Below are 17,371 nucleotides of genomic sequence, written 5' to 3'. Positions count from 1 at the left end.
GGGAGGATGGGGGTACAAAATACAGCCCCATCCTGTCTCCCACAAACCTCATGACAAGGGGTTAACAATTTGTTCTACGGTTGTTGTGGTACCTATATACCAGGGGAAAATGCTTCCAGCAGAGCCTGACTTACCTCATCCCACTACTTCAGAGATCAAGCCTGGATCAGAACCAGCACGCAAAACAGTGGGGTGGACTTTGGATGTGAACTAGAGTCAACACTGTGATCCGGTTAGCGAGCATTGTGAGGCAAAGCCCCCATCTGTGCTGCAAGGGGTTGCTGTGGCATTGGGGTTCAGGTCCTCCCATTGCAAACAGGATGGATGTACGGGGCATCAGGGAGGGCTGGTGTGGTAATAGAGGAGCTATCTGTGTACTGATACACCCTTGGTGTGTGTGTGTACTACCACTGGAATAGGATCAGAACAGCCTATACAGCGAGTGTGTGTGTGTACTGCCCCCTACTGGACAGGTTCAGAAATGCCTGTGTGTGTTTGTATATGCTGCTTCATAGTGAACAGAGGCAGTTCTGATTTTGTTTTGGTGTGTGTGTGAGAGAGAGAGAGGATCAGGAGTGTGTGTGTGTGAGAGTGAGAGAGAACACACTCTCTGTGTATGTACTACCACTACTGGATAGGATCAGAACTGCCTATGTGTACATGTGTACACTGCTCGATTCTAGGATAGAATGAGGACTGCCTCTAGGTTTGGTGGTGTACTGCCCCCTTCTAGACAGGAGCAGAATGGCCTCTGTGTGTGTGTATACTGCTCAATGTATTGTTCAGGACTGTCTGTATGTGTATTTGTGTCCTTCTCAATACTGCATAAACGGAGGACAACCTGTATGTGTGATGCTCCCTACTAGATAGGATCAGAAATGTGTGTGTGAGCATATATGCATATATACTGCTCCCTACTGGAGATGATCATAACTGTGTGTGCAACTGTATTGCACCCCACTGAACAGGATCAGAACTACCTGTGTGTGTGTGTGTATACTGTTCCATACTGTATAGAATCAGAACTGTGTGTGTGTGTGTATGCATGTGTGCGTGCACATATACTGCCCCCTATTGGACAAGATCAGAACTGCCTCTGTGTCTGCATGTGTGTGTATTCCTCCATACTGTATATAATCAGAACTGCCTATGTTTGGGCATGCTTGTAAGTACTGCCCCATACTAGACATGATCAGAACTGTGTGTGTGTGTGTGTGCACGCACGCACATGATGCTCCCTATTAGATAGGATCAGAAGTCCAAGCATGTGTGCAAATGGATGTGTACTGCCTCCTACTGGAGATGATCATAATTCTCTGTGTATGTACTGACCCCGCCGAACAGAATCAGAACTGCCTCTGTGTGTGTGTGTGTGTGTGTGTGTGTAAAACTATAGAATCAGAACTGCCTATATGTGCGTGCTTATATGTACTGCCCCATCCTGGACATGATCAGAACTGCTGCAGTGTGTGTTTTTGTGCATTGCTCCCTACTAGACAGGTTTGGAACTGTGCGTGTGTTCCTGTATGCCTATTGCCCCCTATGGCAGATATTTATCATAACTGCTTGGGTATGTGTATGTATTACCCACTGCTAGATAGGATCAGACCAACCTGTGAGTGTGTGTGTGTGAGAGAGAGAGAGAGAAAGAACAAGAACTGTCCCCTACAGGATAGAATGAGAATTTCCTGTATGTGTGTGTATGGACTGCTCCTGGATAGCTAGGATCACAGCTCTGTGTGTATGCGTGCGTGCAAGCAAGCAGTGCCCTCTACTGGACAGGATGAGAAATACCTGTCTCTCCACGCGCTGCAGAGAGGCTCAGAACTGCCTTCTCTTACCCCAACCTACCCCAATCTGAACAACCATTACCCTCAGACTATCTGATACCTTCCCTCCCTATATCCCCCATGTGGACTGGCTGTTACCCTTTCCACAGCCTCACATTGACCAACTGTTTCTCCTGTCCTACTCCTCTCATGGACCAGCCATTACCCCTACACACACACACGGCCCTGTTACAGCTGCCCCACAGGCCATCTGTTACCTTCCTCTAACCCCTCCTATAATGGCTGTTAACTGCCCCAAGCTTCCCCTAGAACAGCGGTTACCCCAACTTCTGTCCTCTCCACATACCAGTTGTTACTCACTCCCTCCCCACAACCTTATCATAGAACAGCTGTTCCCTTCACCCATACCAAAGTGGCCATTGCCCCCATAGCCTCCTCCTGGAACAGCTGTTCCCCTTATCTCCTCCCAAAGCAACAGTTACCCACTGTCCTGCCCCAGACTGGTTGATACACACCTACCCACAGCCTACTCAGGGAACAGCGGTTATCATCCCAACCACCAAATCCTCACTGAACGGCCATTCCCCCTCCAACAGCTCCACAATGAATGGCCATTCCCCCTCCAACAGCCTCCTCACAGAATGGCCATTCAGCCCCCTGACATCCTCCTCACAGAACAGCCATCTCCTCTCCCCCCCCACAGCCTCCTCACACAATGGCCATCCCCCGCCCCCAGCCTCCTCACACAACAGCCATTCCCCCTCCTTCTCCAGCCTCCTCACTGAATGACCATTTCCCCTTCCAACAGCCTCCTCCCACAATTGCCATTCCCCCACTCCCCTCAGCCTCCTCACACAACAGCCATTCTCCCACCCCCACAGCCTCCTCATACAAGGGCCATTCCGCCTCCAACAGCCTCCTCACACAACGGCCATTCCCCCCCCCCCAGCCAGCCTCCTCACACAATGGCCATCCCCCGCCCCCAGCCTCCTCACACAACAGCCATTCCCCCTCCTTCCCCAGCCTCCTCACAGAACAGCCATTCTCCCTGCTCCCCAGCCTCCTCACACAATGGCCATTTCCCCCGCCTCTTCACATAACAACCATTTCCCCCCACAGCCTCCTCACACTATGGCTGTTCCCCCCCTCCCCCACAGCCTCCTCACAGAATGGCCATTCCCCCACCTTCCGCAGCCTCCTCAGATAACGGCCATTCTCTCCCCCACCTCCCACCAGCCTCCTCACAGAACTGCCATTCTGTCCCCACAGCCTCCTCACACAACGGCCATTGTCCCCCTCCCCAGCCTCCTCACACAACAGACATTTACCTTCCAACAACCTCCTCACACAACGGCCACCCCCCTCCCCGTCTCCTCACAGAATGGCCACTGTCCCATGCCCGCCCTCCGAGCCTCCTTACAGAACTGCCATTCCCTCCCCTAGCATCCTTCAGAACGGCCATTCCCCCTTCACCAGCCCCCTCACACAAATTGCATTCCCCACAAGAATCCTCACACAATGGCCATTTCCCCTCCCCCCAGCCTCCTCACAGAATGGCCGTTCCCCCTCCAACAGCCTCCTCACAGAACAGCCATCTCCTCCCCTCCAGCCTCCTCACACAACGGTCATTCCAGCCTCCTCACAGAATGGCCGTTCCCCACCTCCACCCCAGCCTCCTTATACAATGGCCATTCCCCCTCCAACAGCATCCTCACACAACAGCCATTTCCCCCCACAACCTTCTCACACTATGGCCATTCCCCCCACAGCCTCCTCACAGAATGGCCATTCCTCCGTCTTCCACAGTCTCCTCACAGAACGGCCATTCTCCCCCCGACCCCCCACCAGCCTCCTCACACAACGGCCATTTCCCCCCTCCCCCAGCCTCCTCCCCCATCGGCCATTTCTCTCCTCCCCCAGCCTCCTCTCACATTGGCCATTCCTCCTCCAACAGCCTCCTTACACAGTGGCCATTTCCCCTCTTCCCCTAGCCTCCTCACCAAGCATCCATTCCCCCGCCCCGTCCCCAGCTTCCTCAGAGAGCGTCCATTCCGCCTCCTCCCCCCAGCCTCCTCACTAACAAACATTGCCACCCCTCCCCATAGATGTGCCTGTACCCCCGTCTTTCTTTGGACCTGCCTTTACCCCTAGAGTGGCAGAGGTCCCAACTGCCCAAATTAAGGCAGGGGAGATGTGTCATACACCCTAGGCCAACCAGGGTGGACAGTAGGAGGTCCCGGCTTGGTTTAGGGCAACACTGTCAGCTTTGCACCCCAACCTGGACCTCGGTGAGGAGCTGCAGCTGTGGTGAGTGGGGTGCAGCCTCGGGGGGCGGAGGGCAGATTGGGATGGGATATATGGCACTTATCCATCACCCAACAGGTCTAGCTGTCTATAATATCACTAACCCCCTGACAGGGCTAATGACAGGCCATCAAAACTGGTGCACCCCTCTTCCCAGCCGCCCACCAAATCTTGTGCAGACCCTCCCCAACAAATCTGCAACAATCCCCTCCCCAGCCCTCTTCCCCCACTAAATCTTGTGAACCACCCTCCCTTGGTCAAATCTTATGTCCCCTCTTTTCCAGCCTCTCCATCAATTTTTGTCCACTCCTCCTTTTCAGCCCATCAAATATTGTGAACAATCCCATTGCAGTCCCCCTCCCACATAAAATTTTGTGCTGCCTCTTTCAAGCCCCCATTAAATTTTGTTCAACTCCCCCTTTCCCCAAGCCCCAAATACTGGCATTCCTCCAAAGAGACAACCAGACATAAAAATGGCTTAGCCACCTCTCCCCTCATCACCCCCCAGCCCCTCACCAGCCCCAGGCAGTTAATATTCTGTTGTCTGCTTGTTTCCCACCCCACCCCACCCCCCGCATCCCTTCCCCTTCCCCTTCCCTGCCACTGTCCCACCCCACCCCTGCAATCATGACGGACAGGTGACCATTTCCGTGGATGGTATCCTGACAACGACGGGCTACACGCAGGAGGATTATACCATGCTGGGCTCAGATGACTTTTTCTACATTGGGGGCAGCCCCAACACAGCTGACCTGCCGGGGTCCCCTGTCAGCAATAACTTCATGGGGTGCCTCAAAGATGTGAGTATGCAATGACATGCAACTGCCTCTGGGGCTGGGTGATGTCTATGTCTATAGGGATACTTTGACCAGCACTGTGATGCAGCCACCTATGAGGTGGGGTGTAAGGGCTGTTTAACCTCCCATAGCAATGCTGCCCAAAAGTTTAGGGCAGGAAGTGCAGGAGTATCTCTCGTCAGTGGCAATTGAGGACCGTTCCCATATGAATCTTGTTTGGGGGCTGGCAGGGATGGAATTTGATGTGTGATGTAGACAATAGGAACAAGAAGGAGACCCAGGAAACTCATTACACACAGCAGCCATCAGATAGGAACAGCTCTAGATCACTGTTTACTTGAAGCCGGATTGGAGCTGGTTTTTCCCCTAGAGGGAAAAGACCTTGTATTCCACCCCCGAGCTCCCTGCAAGCTAGCCAATCTCTCTACCCGCTGAGCCAGTCAGCAGGTCTCTGCTGGGGGCCAGATCGAAGTTGGCACCCCCTAGAGGACAAAGGCCTCGTATCCCACTGCAGCTCTCCCCACCAGGTTGTGTACAAGAACAATGACTTCAAGCTGGAGCTGTCACGCCTGGCAAAGGAGGGTGACCCCAAGATGAAGATCAATGGGGACTTGGTGTTCCGCTGTGAGAATGTGGCAGCGCTGGATCCAGTCACCTTTGAGTCGCCCGAGGCCTACATCTCCCTGCCCAAGTGGAACACCAAGAAGACTGGCTCCATCTCCTTTGATTTCCGCACCACCGAGCCCAACGGGCTGCTGCTCTTCAGCCATGGGCGCCTGCAGCCCCCGCGGGAGGGCCGGGCTGAGCGCCCACACAAGGCTGACTACTTTGCCATGGAGCTGCTGGACGGCCACCTTTACCTGCTGCTCGACATGGGCTCTGGGGGCATCAAGATGCGGGCCAGCAACAAGAAGGTCAATGATGGCGAGTGGTGCCATGTGGACTTCCAGCGTGATGGGCGTAAAGGTGAGAGGGCTCCTCTGCCCTGCTTGCAACATCCCAGCCTATGGGGAAACCCATGCCCACCTCTGTCCCCTCATCCCCAACCTATCGATGGAGACCCATCTCCCACCTCTGCCTGCTCCCTGTGCCCTGGTTGCCTGGAACTCTGCCCACCCACAGGGAGTGCCATGCCACCTCTGCCCTCCAGACTGTGCCTGCATGTCACCTGCCTACAGGGATCCCCTCTGCCCAGAACAGAGACCCCATGTGCTCACCTCTACCCCCACCCTTGAGGAGCCCCCAGCTGGGGTGTCTGAAGTTGTGCAGCAATGTGGCAAGGTCATGGTGCCACCTGGTGGCTCTGCCGTGCATTGTGGGCTGTAGGGGCTGCAATTGGGCTTTGGATGAGGGCCAGCAGGTGGGGCATGTGTGTTGGGGGGAACCTGCTGAGTCACAGAGCTCAGTGGAGGCACTCAGGCTGAATTGTGCCTTGCACTTTGGGTTAGGGAGCAAATTTGATCCTACTATAGTCCTTCCCAAGGGCCTGCCCAATAGAGAGCCCAGAGCTGTCTCCCCCCCACCCCCTTTTCCCCCCTCGCTGCTGATTGGCATAACAAATTGGCTGCTCATTAGTGGCTCATTAAGAGAGGTGAGAAAATAGGCCCAGGAGTGGCAGGGAACAGAGACAGAAGCATCACCTACAGCTCCCCATAAGTGGGTGGGGTGGAGGGAGGGAGAGAGAGAAAGCTAGATGCAGTGCTGCCCCCTGCTGGTTGAAATATCTCAAAGCCTGTCTAAGTCGATATAAGTTCTCATTTTGGCCATGTGTATATGCACAGTTCCTTACTGATAGGAACATGTCAGCGCTGTCCCTATGTGCATATCAGCTCCCTCTGTGTATGTGTTCATGTTCAACCTGTGAAACTCTTTGCCAGAGGATGTTGTGAAGGCCAAAACTATAACAGGCTTCAAAAAAGAACTAGCTAAGTTCATGGAGGATGTGTCCATCAATGGCTATTAGCCAGGATAGGCAGGAATGGTGTCCCTAGCCCCTGTTTGCCAGAAGCTGGGAATGGGTGACAAGGGATGGATCACTTGAAGATTACCTGTTCTAGTTATTCCCTCTGGGGCACCTGGCATTGGCCACTATCGGAAGACAGGATACTGGGCTAGATGGACCTTTGGTCTGACCCAGTATGGCCGTTCTTATGTTTATGCATGTGCATGTATGTGTGAGAATCGTGCATGTCTGAGTGAACGTGTGTGAATTAGTGTGTGCATGGGTGTGCATGAATGCATGGGGATGTATGAATCATTGTGTGAGTGTGTGTGTGAATTGTGTGTGAGAGCATGTATGTGAATCAGTGCATATGTATGGGTGCATGTATGTATTGTGACCTCGTTTTGACCCGAGCAGTAAACCAAAAATTCAGAGTCTTGAAAGTTGTTCCAGGAGGAGAAAGTGGTGATGGATGCAAACCTGTTTATTTACAAAGAATGGACAAAGTCCAGTTTCTCTGAACAAGGCAGGAATCAAACAGAGAGTTTCTTTGCTCATAGCTCCAAGCTCCTCTGTAGCCAGCACTAGGCCCAAAAGCTCTCTCTCTTAGCTTTTTCCAAGGACCATGCTCCCAGTGCTTTTGTGACTGCATATGGTGTTTCCTTGCTGCCTTTTCCCTTCCTTCCTCTGGTCTTTCTGCCTCTCTCTCACAAAGACACACACCTCTACAAAGCAACAGCCAGTGAAACTTCTCCATCCATATGTGCCTTGCATGTGCCTTTGTTTTGTTAACACCCTGTGTTTTGGTTGGAGGGCCCTATTGTTCCAGCTGCCTGGGTCACTAAAGGATCTATAATGGCTTCTTACAACTACCTTAAATGAAGGGTCCTGTTTCCGCTGAATAGTAACAGCAAGGTTTATCTGGAGCCTAAAAACACCCCTCATCTTATCTTCACCCATCACCTTGATGGAGTCCAAAATGGTGACATCCTGAGCAACCCATCCCAGATAGAAAGAAAAGTAACTATTTAACAAATTACGTATGATGCAAACTTAACTATTTACATATTTACAGTGTCTTTCTGTCTGGATATTTCACGTAACCAACCCCAAACAATTTTACTTCCATCCAAATCTTCATGGAGCTTTTCTTTCCCTGCCCCATTTCCCTTCATCCACAGCCAGGAGTTCCTTTTGAGGGGTGCAGTAATTTCACTCTAGAGAATTTAGACTTTTGCTGTAATAAGCAATCGTGCTTTCAAGTCCTTGATGTTCTTGTGTCAATACTGCCTCCGATCTGTAAGCACTAGTATTTCTGTCAATATAAAAGGTCTTTTGAATCATGGACAGTCCTAGATAGGAGTAGTCACAAGAGCCTGTTTGAACTCTGAAAATGCTCTGCTGACTGCTGAAATGGTTTCCCTTTCTCTCCCAACCTATGCAGCATTTTTTCAATATTGGCAAACCCACAAATAAACCTTTTATAATAGGAGCAGAGTCCGACAAAACTCTCCCCATCTGTGAGTGTCTGGGAAGTTTGCCAGTTCTGCACAGCCTCAATTTTCTGTTTGTCAGTGAAAATTCCCTCCTCTCTGATAGTGTGCCCAAAAGAGATTACCTTTTTTTGAAACAGCTCGCATTTCTTTGGGTTCTGTTTCAAATTGGCATCCTTCAGCTTACCGCAGACCATTTGTAGATGTATCAGTTCCTGTTCAAAAGTTTTAGCATGCACTAGGATATCATCTAGGTGTAACAGACAGGCTGAGAGAGACATGCCGTGTCACATCCTCTCCATTAGCCTCTCAAATGTGGTTGGTGCACTGCATAAGCTGACAGCCATCCCTTTTAATTGCCACCGGCCTTGTCCTGTGGTGAAATCTGTCTTTTCCCTGTCCTTTAGATCCTCTGCCACTTGCCAATACCCACTTTTAAGATTCAGTGTGGAAAACCAGATTGAACCCACCACACCACCCAGGGTGTCATTTGTTCATGGTAGTGGATAAGAATCCTTTAAAGTGACTTCATTTAGTTTTCTATAGTCCACACACAATCTGATGCTGTCATCTTTTTTCTTAAGCAGCACTGTGAGTGAAACCAAAGGAATGCTTAAAGTCTCAGTTATGTCTTCCACATTTCCTCAGTGTCCTGTAAGGCCTCTCCCTTCTTTGTTACTGGTAGCCAGTGAGATGGCTGTTTAATGGGTCATTTTCCCCCATTTCAATCTTGTGCTGGATTAGTGCAATACAGTCTGTATCTTTGTTGGATGAGGAGAAAAACTCCTGATTCTTAGCCAGAAAGTCTCTCTGACTGTTCTGCTGCTTTTCATTTAAATATATGGCACTGTACTGGAACAATTCTGATAGAAACTCTGGGAGCTCACCTTTCTCCCACCCCCAGTAGTTTCCTTCTATACCAGCAATTACTAGATCCACTGGTTCTTTAAGTGATGGTCCCTATGGAATACAGATTGGGACCACACATCACAAAGAACCTCTGAAAGAAAAGGAGTACTTGTGGCACCTTAGAGACTAACCAATTTATTTGAGCATAAGCTTTCGTGAGCTACAGCTCACTTCATCGGATGCATCTCTAGTTATAGGTAAGTAACCTCTTCATATTTTGCAACTGTGGTTCCCTTTGTTACTATTTACTGCTTGTCAGAAACATGTAACAGAGGAACAGGTATCCATTCCTAATTCAGCTCCACAAGAGCTTTAGCAGCTAAGATTCCCCTGAGACCCTGGGTCTCAAAACAGGTTTTAGCTACTCCCCATCTTTCTTTGCTGGAAAGCTACCACAGCATGTAGCTGTTATAATGGTTTCTCATCCTAGGGGCAGGATGACTTCTTCACTGCAAACTAATTGCCTACAAATCTTCTGTCTCACCTGAGCCAAGTATTTAAAGGGAATTTCCACAGACTGACACTTTGCCTGGCATTTATTACACAGTTATTAGCCATAAAGAAATCCAAACTGATGATTAGCTCATCCTCTATCTTGGCTATCCAGACTTCTTACACAAATTCCAGAAGTCCAACTTTTAAACCTAATTTTCAGACAGGTGCATTTTCAACCCCCCTCATCCTGCAATTTGAGACTAATGAGGTAGGTCAGATTTAGATCTCTTATTCCTAGCCTTTTTAGCATGTCTGATCTAATAACTATTATGTTTGAGCAGGTGTCAGTTACCCCAATGCATTTCACAGCTCCTATTATAGACTTAATAGCCAATTCCTATTGTTGTTTAACTGCCCAGATCTAAACAAAACCTGTGGGGCTGATCCTTGTACCCCCAGGCTTTGCCCCTCCAGTGTGGTGTCTCTCCGTTTACCAAACTGGGTGAGGGACTTTCACTAGGCACTTGTGATGCTTTGTTCTGGCCCATCTTATATTTATAACTGCTTTTTTTAATAGCCAGATTTTTCACAGTGCAAACATTTAACTGAACTGCTTCCCTTAATTTTTATGTTATTGCCAATTTCCCTTGTTTTACAAAGTGAATTTACCACTTTTCGTGATGTTTTGGAATGATCAGAAATCAGATAAGAATCTCTTTTTCCACCATATATATTAGGCACAGCTGTACTTACAGTGCTCCTCGTGATCAGCTTCCATCTTCCTCACTAGGCAAGCAGCTGCTTCCTATTTTGGTGAGCTGCTGCAAGGAAATATTCAAGTTCTGTTGTAAATTCCACAGTCTCTTGGAGTGTCTTTGGCCTCTTTTCACTGATCTTGATCAGCAAGTCCAAGTTCAGCTGAGCATCTGCAAATTGATCTGTTCCCAATTTATCTTGGAAGTCCTTTTCAGTATCTAGATATGCCAGAAACATGAGTCTTTTCAGGTCCTTTGCCAATTGAGATGTGGTATCCTCTTTCCCTCTCCAAGGCTCTGTCTCCACTAGCAAGCTTACAGCAGCACAGCTGTACCAATGCAGCTGCACTGCTGCAAGATCGCTCATGTAGCTGCTCTGTGTCGGAAGGAGAGAGCTCTTCCATCGACATAATAAAACCACCTCAACAAGTAGTGGTATCTGTGTTGGCAGGAGAAGCTCTCCCACCGACATGGCGTTCTGCACACTACCACTTATGCTGGCGAAATTTATGTCGCTCAGGGAGGTGTTTTTTCATAACCCAAGCAACGTAAGTTTTGCTGACATGAGTGTTAATGTAGACATGGCCTAACTCTTGGCTGTGCCTTGGACGTATTGTATTTCAAAAATAAGGGACTGTTTTCTTAGCACTCCACCCCACCTCTCCTCCCAGTATTTTTATCATTAGTATTAATTATTATTATTCATAATAATAATAAGTAGAGGTCACCTACATTCATGGGGGTATTTCTTGCTGCTTTTTGCAGCACTCAGCAACTCCCAATCTTATTGTATAGAGGTGAAAAAATAAGGGACGTCCCTTGTAATAAGGGACTGTTGGCAACCCTACTTGGACATCTCAGAATGATGGCTGGCTTCAGTGGTGGAATCTCCATCCTTAGAGGTTTTTAAGGCCTGGCTTGACAAAGCCCTGCCTGGGATGATTTAGTTGGGGTTGGTCCTGCTTTGAGCAGGGGGTTGGACTAGATGACCTCCTGAGGTCTCTTCCAATCCTAATATTCTATTATTCTATGATTCAGGCCACATATCAAGGGATTGTTTCAGATCTGGACAACTCAGTTTGTTTTCTGGGGCTAAGTTCTGTAGCACTATCAGAACTGGGCCACTCAGGCTGGCTATTAGCCCCCCCCCCCCCGCCCTTTTTGTCCATCTCAGCCATTCGTATGATGTTGAATTGAGCCAAATAAGCCTGGCATTAGGTTTTTCCATCAAAGATAGTAAGTGGGTTTCATGGATCCACAGATCTGGTGTTCTGAACAGCTTTGGAACTGTCTCTGGTAGGAACCCTTCAGTGTGCTAGATCCACTCTTAGGTCTTTTTACAGGGGTAAACCAGTTGGCTTCACTGCCTCCTTCGACCGAATCTCAGAGCCTTCACCACCCCTGCTTCACGCCATGAGCTCCCTTCAGTGAGCCCACCTGAGTTGGACACCTTGGAGAGACTTGTACACCCAAACGGAGCAATGCACCCACACCTTCAGCATCCGCAGTGACTCTTAGGCAGCATTATCACATGTCTGGAACACAGCATAGAAAGTCCTTGGTTAGCATAGAGAAAAGAAAGTTACAGCGTGCTCCATTTGGGTTAGCCCAGGGCCACATCAAGCGGTGTGTTCCCCCCCCTTGGCTCTCACTCTGTCCCCCTTTGTCCAAATTCCTGAGCCAGTCCCACCTACCTCCTCTTCAGTCCGTTGTTGGCCAGCTGATCAAATGTGTCTGGCTTCTTGCGGAGAGTGGACCATCCATGGTTGTAAGGTAGCAAATGTCCTGGGGGTTGGCTTTGCTGTTGTCTTCATGGACTCTCTAATGACATGGGCCTCAAACTTGAGACCGCTAGACATCAGCCACATCTGTGTGGCAGCCTGCCTGAGAGTAAACAGCCCTTTTTCACCCCCTAGGTGACAGTGCAGCCTGTGGGGAAACTGAGGCACACATAGTATTCATACAAAATATTTACAGAAAATTCCCACTTCATCACTGCGGGGTTTTGCATTATTGAGCTGAGACAATTCAATCTCTTCTCTCTGGGGGTTACAAACAAGGTAGAATGTCTGGTCTTACCCAAGTCTTCTGACTAGCCCCGTTCCAAATCCAGGCCTCTGATTTCCACTGTGGCCCATGCCCTTTTGATTTCCTTCTCAAGGTGATTTCTCAGCTCCCTAAGTTCTTGCTGCAGCTCATTCTGTTAGCATGTTCCAAGTTGTCTAAAGCTTCCCTGGCCTCATCTATTTTATGGAAAACTTTCTGGTCTGTGGCAGTCAAGTTGCTGGTCACCTTATTTATCCATCTGGCCTGGCCATTCCAGTCTGGGAGTGTTACAGCTGGGCTTCCCAGTCTGGCCGGCACTTTGTAACTGTTGCTTCAACAAAGATTTGCTCTTTGCCTACAAGTCGTCTCTCAGCCCTTTCTGGGAAACCTCCAGATGCTGCTTTAATTCTTTTTGTGATGCCTATGATCTTTGTGATCTTTGTTTTAAATTCTTTTGGCCACCTTTGAATTCTGTGAGCACCTCCATCATTTGTTCCATCTTGGTTAAAAAGAAAGACCAGCTCACAGTTTCTCTTCTTGGAAACTGGATCCTGCTCCTGATACCAGTTACCCCTTTTTGACCTGAGAATTAACTAAAAATTCAGTACACACCTCGTTGTTCCAGTTAGTAGGAGAAATTGGTGGTGGAGTCAGGTATCTATCATGTAATCCTGTTTATTTTCAAGGAATGTACAAAGTCCTGTTTCTCTCTGCAAGGCAGGAATCCAACAACAGGAGACAGTTTCTTTGCTCGCAGCTCCAAGCCCCTGTCTAGCCAGCACTTGGTGCAAAAGTTCTCTGTCTTGGCTTCTTCTCAGGTCCCATTTGCAGTGCTTCCATGGTTTGTCTGGTGCTTCCTTGCTGCCTTCTCTCCACTCCTCTGGTTTTTCTGCTTCCACACACACACACCTCCACAAAGCAACAGCCAGTGAAACCCTTCCACCTGCGTGTGCTTTGCATTTGTCTTTGTTTTGGGCAGTGACTCTGCCTGTGTTTGGGATGAAGATCACTTGTTTCAGCTGCTTGTTCCTTAGAGTTTAAAGCCAGAAGAGACCATTAGAACAATCAGTCTGACCTCTTGATAGCTCCGGCTATTAAATTCCATTAAATACCCCTCTGTTGAGCCCCATGACTTCAGTTAAACCAAAGCATTTCAGTCCTCAGGATGCTAATCTGTTGTGAGCCCCAGACAGAGAACAAGAGAGACTGAGAGGACATCAATGCCTGAAGTCCCAGCAGTGGTAGGGAATTGACTAGTTGAGATGCTCAGCAGGTGACCCATGACCCATGCTGTAGAGGAGGGTAAAATCCCCAAAAGTTTCTGCGAATTTGACCTGGGGAAAATTCCTTCCTGACCCCACATCTGGTGATCAGTTAGTCTCTGAGCATGTCAGCAAGACCCACCAGCCAGGCAACTAAAACAGAGGATTGTCTACACCACCTGAGAGCACGGGCCCACCTCAGGGGACCATCTCCAACTCTGGCTGATGCTTCAGAGAAAGGGGAAAAAAAGCCACACATTACAACGTGTGTGTTAGGGGAAAAAAATCTTTCCTGACCCTTTCAGGCAGCCAGCTGAAGCATGAGATTAGGTACTAGTCATTCTCATAGTTCATACATAATATACATAATCCCTAATGCCTGCTGCCATAAAGGAGCTTAATGGCTTTTTACAACTACCTTAAATGAAGGGCAGCAACTACATCCAACCCAGAACAACAAGGTTTAACCTGACCCCTGTTAGTATTGTGTGCATGTGTGTGGGGATCTCTCTGTGAGCACCACCTTCCGCTCCCCACTGGGCTTTGCTGGTGTGGTGTCTGCTGCCCAGGCAGCCCAGTAATGGCCTGTGGTGCCGGGCTCCCCACCACAGGCTCCATCTCAGTGAATAGCCGCAGCATACCATTCCTGGCCAGTGGGGAGAGCGAGATCCTGGACCTGGACAGTGAGATGTACCTGGGGGGCCTTCCCGAGAACCGGCTGGACTTGATCCTACCCCCTGAGGTGTGGACTGCCTTCCTCAACTACGGCTATGTGGGATGCGTGCGGGACCTCTTCATTGACGGCAAGAGCCGGGATGTGCGGCGCCTGGCCGAGGTGCAGAGTGTGCCTGGCGTCTCCAGCTTCTGCTCCCGGGAGACCCTCAAGCAGTGCAGCAGTGCACCCTGCCGCAATGGGGGGGTCTGCCGTGAGGGCTGGAACCGCTTCGTCTGTGACTGCCTTGGCACTGGCTACCTGGGCAGAGTGTGCGAGAGAGGTGAGGGGGTCCTGGGGGCACTGGGTACCTGGCCAGGGTGTGTGAATGAAGAAGGGATATGGGGGGCACTGGGTACCTGGGCAGCATGTGGGAGTGATGAAGGGATATGGGGGGCACTGGGTACCTGGGCAGAGTGTGTGAGTGATGAGGGAGCATGGGGAGCACTGGGTACCTGAGCAGCGTGTGAGAGTGATGAGGGGACTATGGGGGGCATGGGGTACCAGGGCAGGGTGTGGGAATGGTGAGGAGGCTATGGGGGGCACTGGGTACCCGGACAGGGTGTGGGAGAGGTTAGCAGGGCATGGGGGGCACTGGGTACCAGGGCAGGGTGTGGGAGAGGTGAGGAGGCTATGGGGGCACTGGGTACCAGGGCAAGGTGTGGGAATGGTGAGGAGGCTATGGGGGGCACTAGGTACATGGGCAGGGTGTGGGAATAGTGAAGAGGCTATGGGGGGCACTAGGTACCCGGACAGGGTGTGGGAGAGGTTAGCAGGGCATGGGGGGCACTGGGTACCAGGGCAGGGTGTGGGAATGGTGAGGAGGCTGTGGGGGGAATGGGAAACCTAAGCAGGATGTGGGAATGGTGAGGAGGCTCTGGGGGGAACGGGGTACCTGGGCAGGGTGTGGGAATGGTGAGGAGGCTATGGGGGGCACTGGGTACCCAGGCAGGGTGTGGGAGAGGTTAGCGGGCATGGAACAGGTGAGGAAGGAATCCAGGAGGCTACCTGCCCCAACTGCAGGTGGGATCTCTGTGTTAGGATCAGTCATGGGAAACATGGTGCCACCAGTGCCTCTTAGTGAGACAGATGGGCCCTGGCATCAGGACAGAGCTGGTGAAAAGCTGATTCCTCAGCTCACTGGCAGCTCTGAAAAATCAGGGAAAGAAGTGAGTTTGGGTCAAAGGGAATTGGAACTTTCCTGGAATTTGCAACCACTCCAAAAGTCAACAATAAGTCTGTCTGGGGTGAACGCAATGGGCTGTTTGGTGACATCTTTAAAGGGCTGGACGCCTAAAACAGCTGAAGGAGGAGTATGGAGGGGTGCCTCCCCTATAACTTTTAGCCCCATGGTCAGCACACTCACCCGGAATGAGAGAGCCCTGGGTTCCAGTCCTTGCTCCAACGAATGCACTATTTATACAAAGTGGCACAGCTCCAACAGGCCAGATGGGGAGAAACCCACCCCAGAATAGCCTGTAGCTAGGTATTGGGGCATTCACCTGGAGTGGGAAGACCTGCGGTTAGGTCGCTCATCCAGAGGGGCTTCCCCCAACCCAGGTGAGTGCTCTAACCACTGGGCTAGAAGTCATCACCTCTGCCTCCAGCTGCAGTTTTGTGAATGGTACCAAAGTCCCACTATGAGCCTAGCCCCTACATTTGTTTTCTCTTAAACTATTCGGTGAAATTTGCAAAGAGTTTGGGGTTGACCAAAGCTGCGTTTTGGGGTTAATAAACTATTTGCCTTAAAACCTTTGCCCAGCTCTAATCAGGACTCCTGGGTTCCATGCCTGGCTGTGGGAGGGGAGGGGAGTGAAGTGTAGTGGTTAGAGCAGGGAGGCTGGGAGTCAGGACTCCTGGGTTCTGCATGGAGGGCTGGAGGGGGTTGGGACTGGGAGGAGGGGCTCTCTGGGTATTGGATGTAAGGCAAAACCTAACACATGTTCTCTCTCCCCCCACCCCATTCCTGTTCTTTTTTCACCATCTCTCTCCTACCCCCATTCCCCTGCACCGCCACCCCTCATTGCCCTCTACCCCTCAGAGGCCACAGTGCTGAGTTATGATGGCAGCATGTACATGAAGATCATGCTGCCAGGGGTGATGCACACGGAGGCTGAGGATGTGTCTCTGCGGTTCATGTCCCAGCGGGCCTATGGCTTCATGCTGGCCACCACCTCCAAGGAGTCGGCCGACACCCTGCGCCTCGAGCTTGACGGCGGGCAGATGAAGCTCACTGTCAACCTAGGTAACCACCCCCCGACCTGGGGATGCCCCAGTGCTGAGGGGGCTAACCAGCTCCCTAGGGGTCATCCCCTCCCTCTTGGCAGCTGGTTCCAGGTGTCCCCTGGGAAGAGGTGACCCTAAGGTGCACCTGTGCTGAGGGGTCATCCCCCGCTTTGGAGCTCTCTTGCGCCCATCTGGTCTTTAGAAAGACACCCCCTTTTCCAAGGGGGATTCACCTTCGCATCCAGTTTGGCCTTGGTGCCAGAGGGCGGCTCCCTGTCCAGCATGGGACCCGCTATCTCCACTGCGCCTGGCCAATGGGGCGAGAGGGGCCCTTCAACTCACTGGCACCCCATTGGCTGGCAGGAGTTGGTGGGCCTGAGCAGGAAGAGCTCCCCACCTTTCTAAAGGCCTGGAAGGGTTCAGAGTGATTTCCAGCTCACTGTTTTTAACCCTTCATCGGCGCAGACTCTGCCAGCCCAGCAAGCAGCAGCCGGGACCAAACCCTGCAACCTTTACCCCACCCTCTCATTCCCCCACTTCCTCCCAAACTCTGCCCATCCACAACCCCCCCAAACCCTATCTCCACATCCTTCACCGCATCCCCAACCCCCCAAACCTCTGCAGACCCACAGACCGTCACCCTATCTTCACAATCCCTCAAATCCCATCCACATATCCCCAGGCCCCCAAACCTCTGCAG

The 17,371-nt window shown here is 50.8% G+C and overlaps 1 protein-coding gene across 21 annotated transcripts in view; it reads left to right on the top strand.

Moving 5' to 3' along the window:
- Window positions 1-17,371, top strand: part of NRXN2 (neurexin 2) — a 274,833-nt gene that overhangs the window by 116,523 nt on the left and 140,939 nt on the right. For all 21 annotated transcript variants that reach the window (XM_073351968.2, XM_073351963.2, XM_073351962.2 and 18 more), the window contains 4 exons: window positions 4,733-4,894; window positions 5,419-5,857; window positions 14,345-14,728; window positions 16,487-16,690. In XM_073351968.2, the coding sequence (XP_073208069.1) occupies window positions 4,733-4,894; window positions 5,419-5,857; window positions 14,345-14,728; window positions 16,487-16,690 (1,189 nt within the window). The remainder of the gene's footprint in view (window positions 1-4,732; window positions 4,895-5,418; window positions 5,858-14,344; window positions 14,729-16,486; window positions 16,691-17,371) is intronic.

This window comes from Lepidochelys kempii, chromosome 7 (genome assembly GCF_965140285.1).
Source record: "Lepidochelys kempii isolate rLepKem1 chromosome 7, rLepKem1.hap1, whole genome shotgun sequence".
NCBI lineage: Eukaryota > Metazoa > Chordata > Testudines > Cheloniidae > Lepidochelys > Lepidochelys kempii.
Note: the sequence above shows the minus strand (reverse complement) of the source record. Positions and strands in the feature narration are given on the sequence as shown.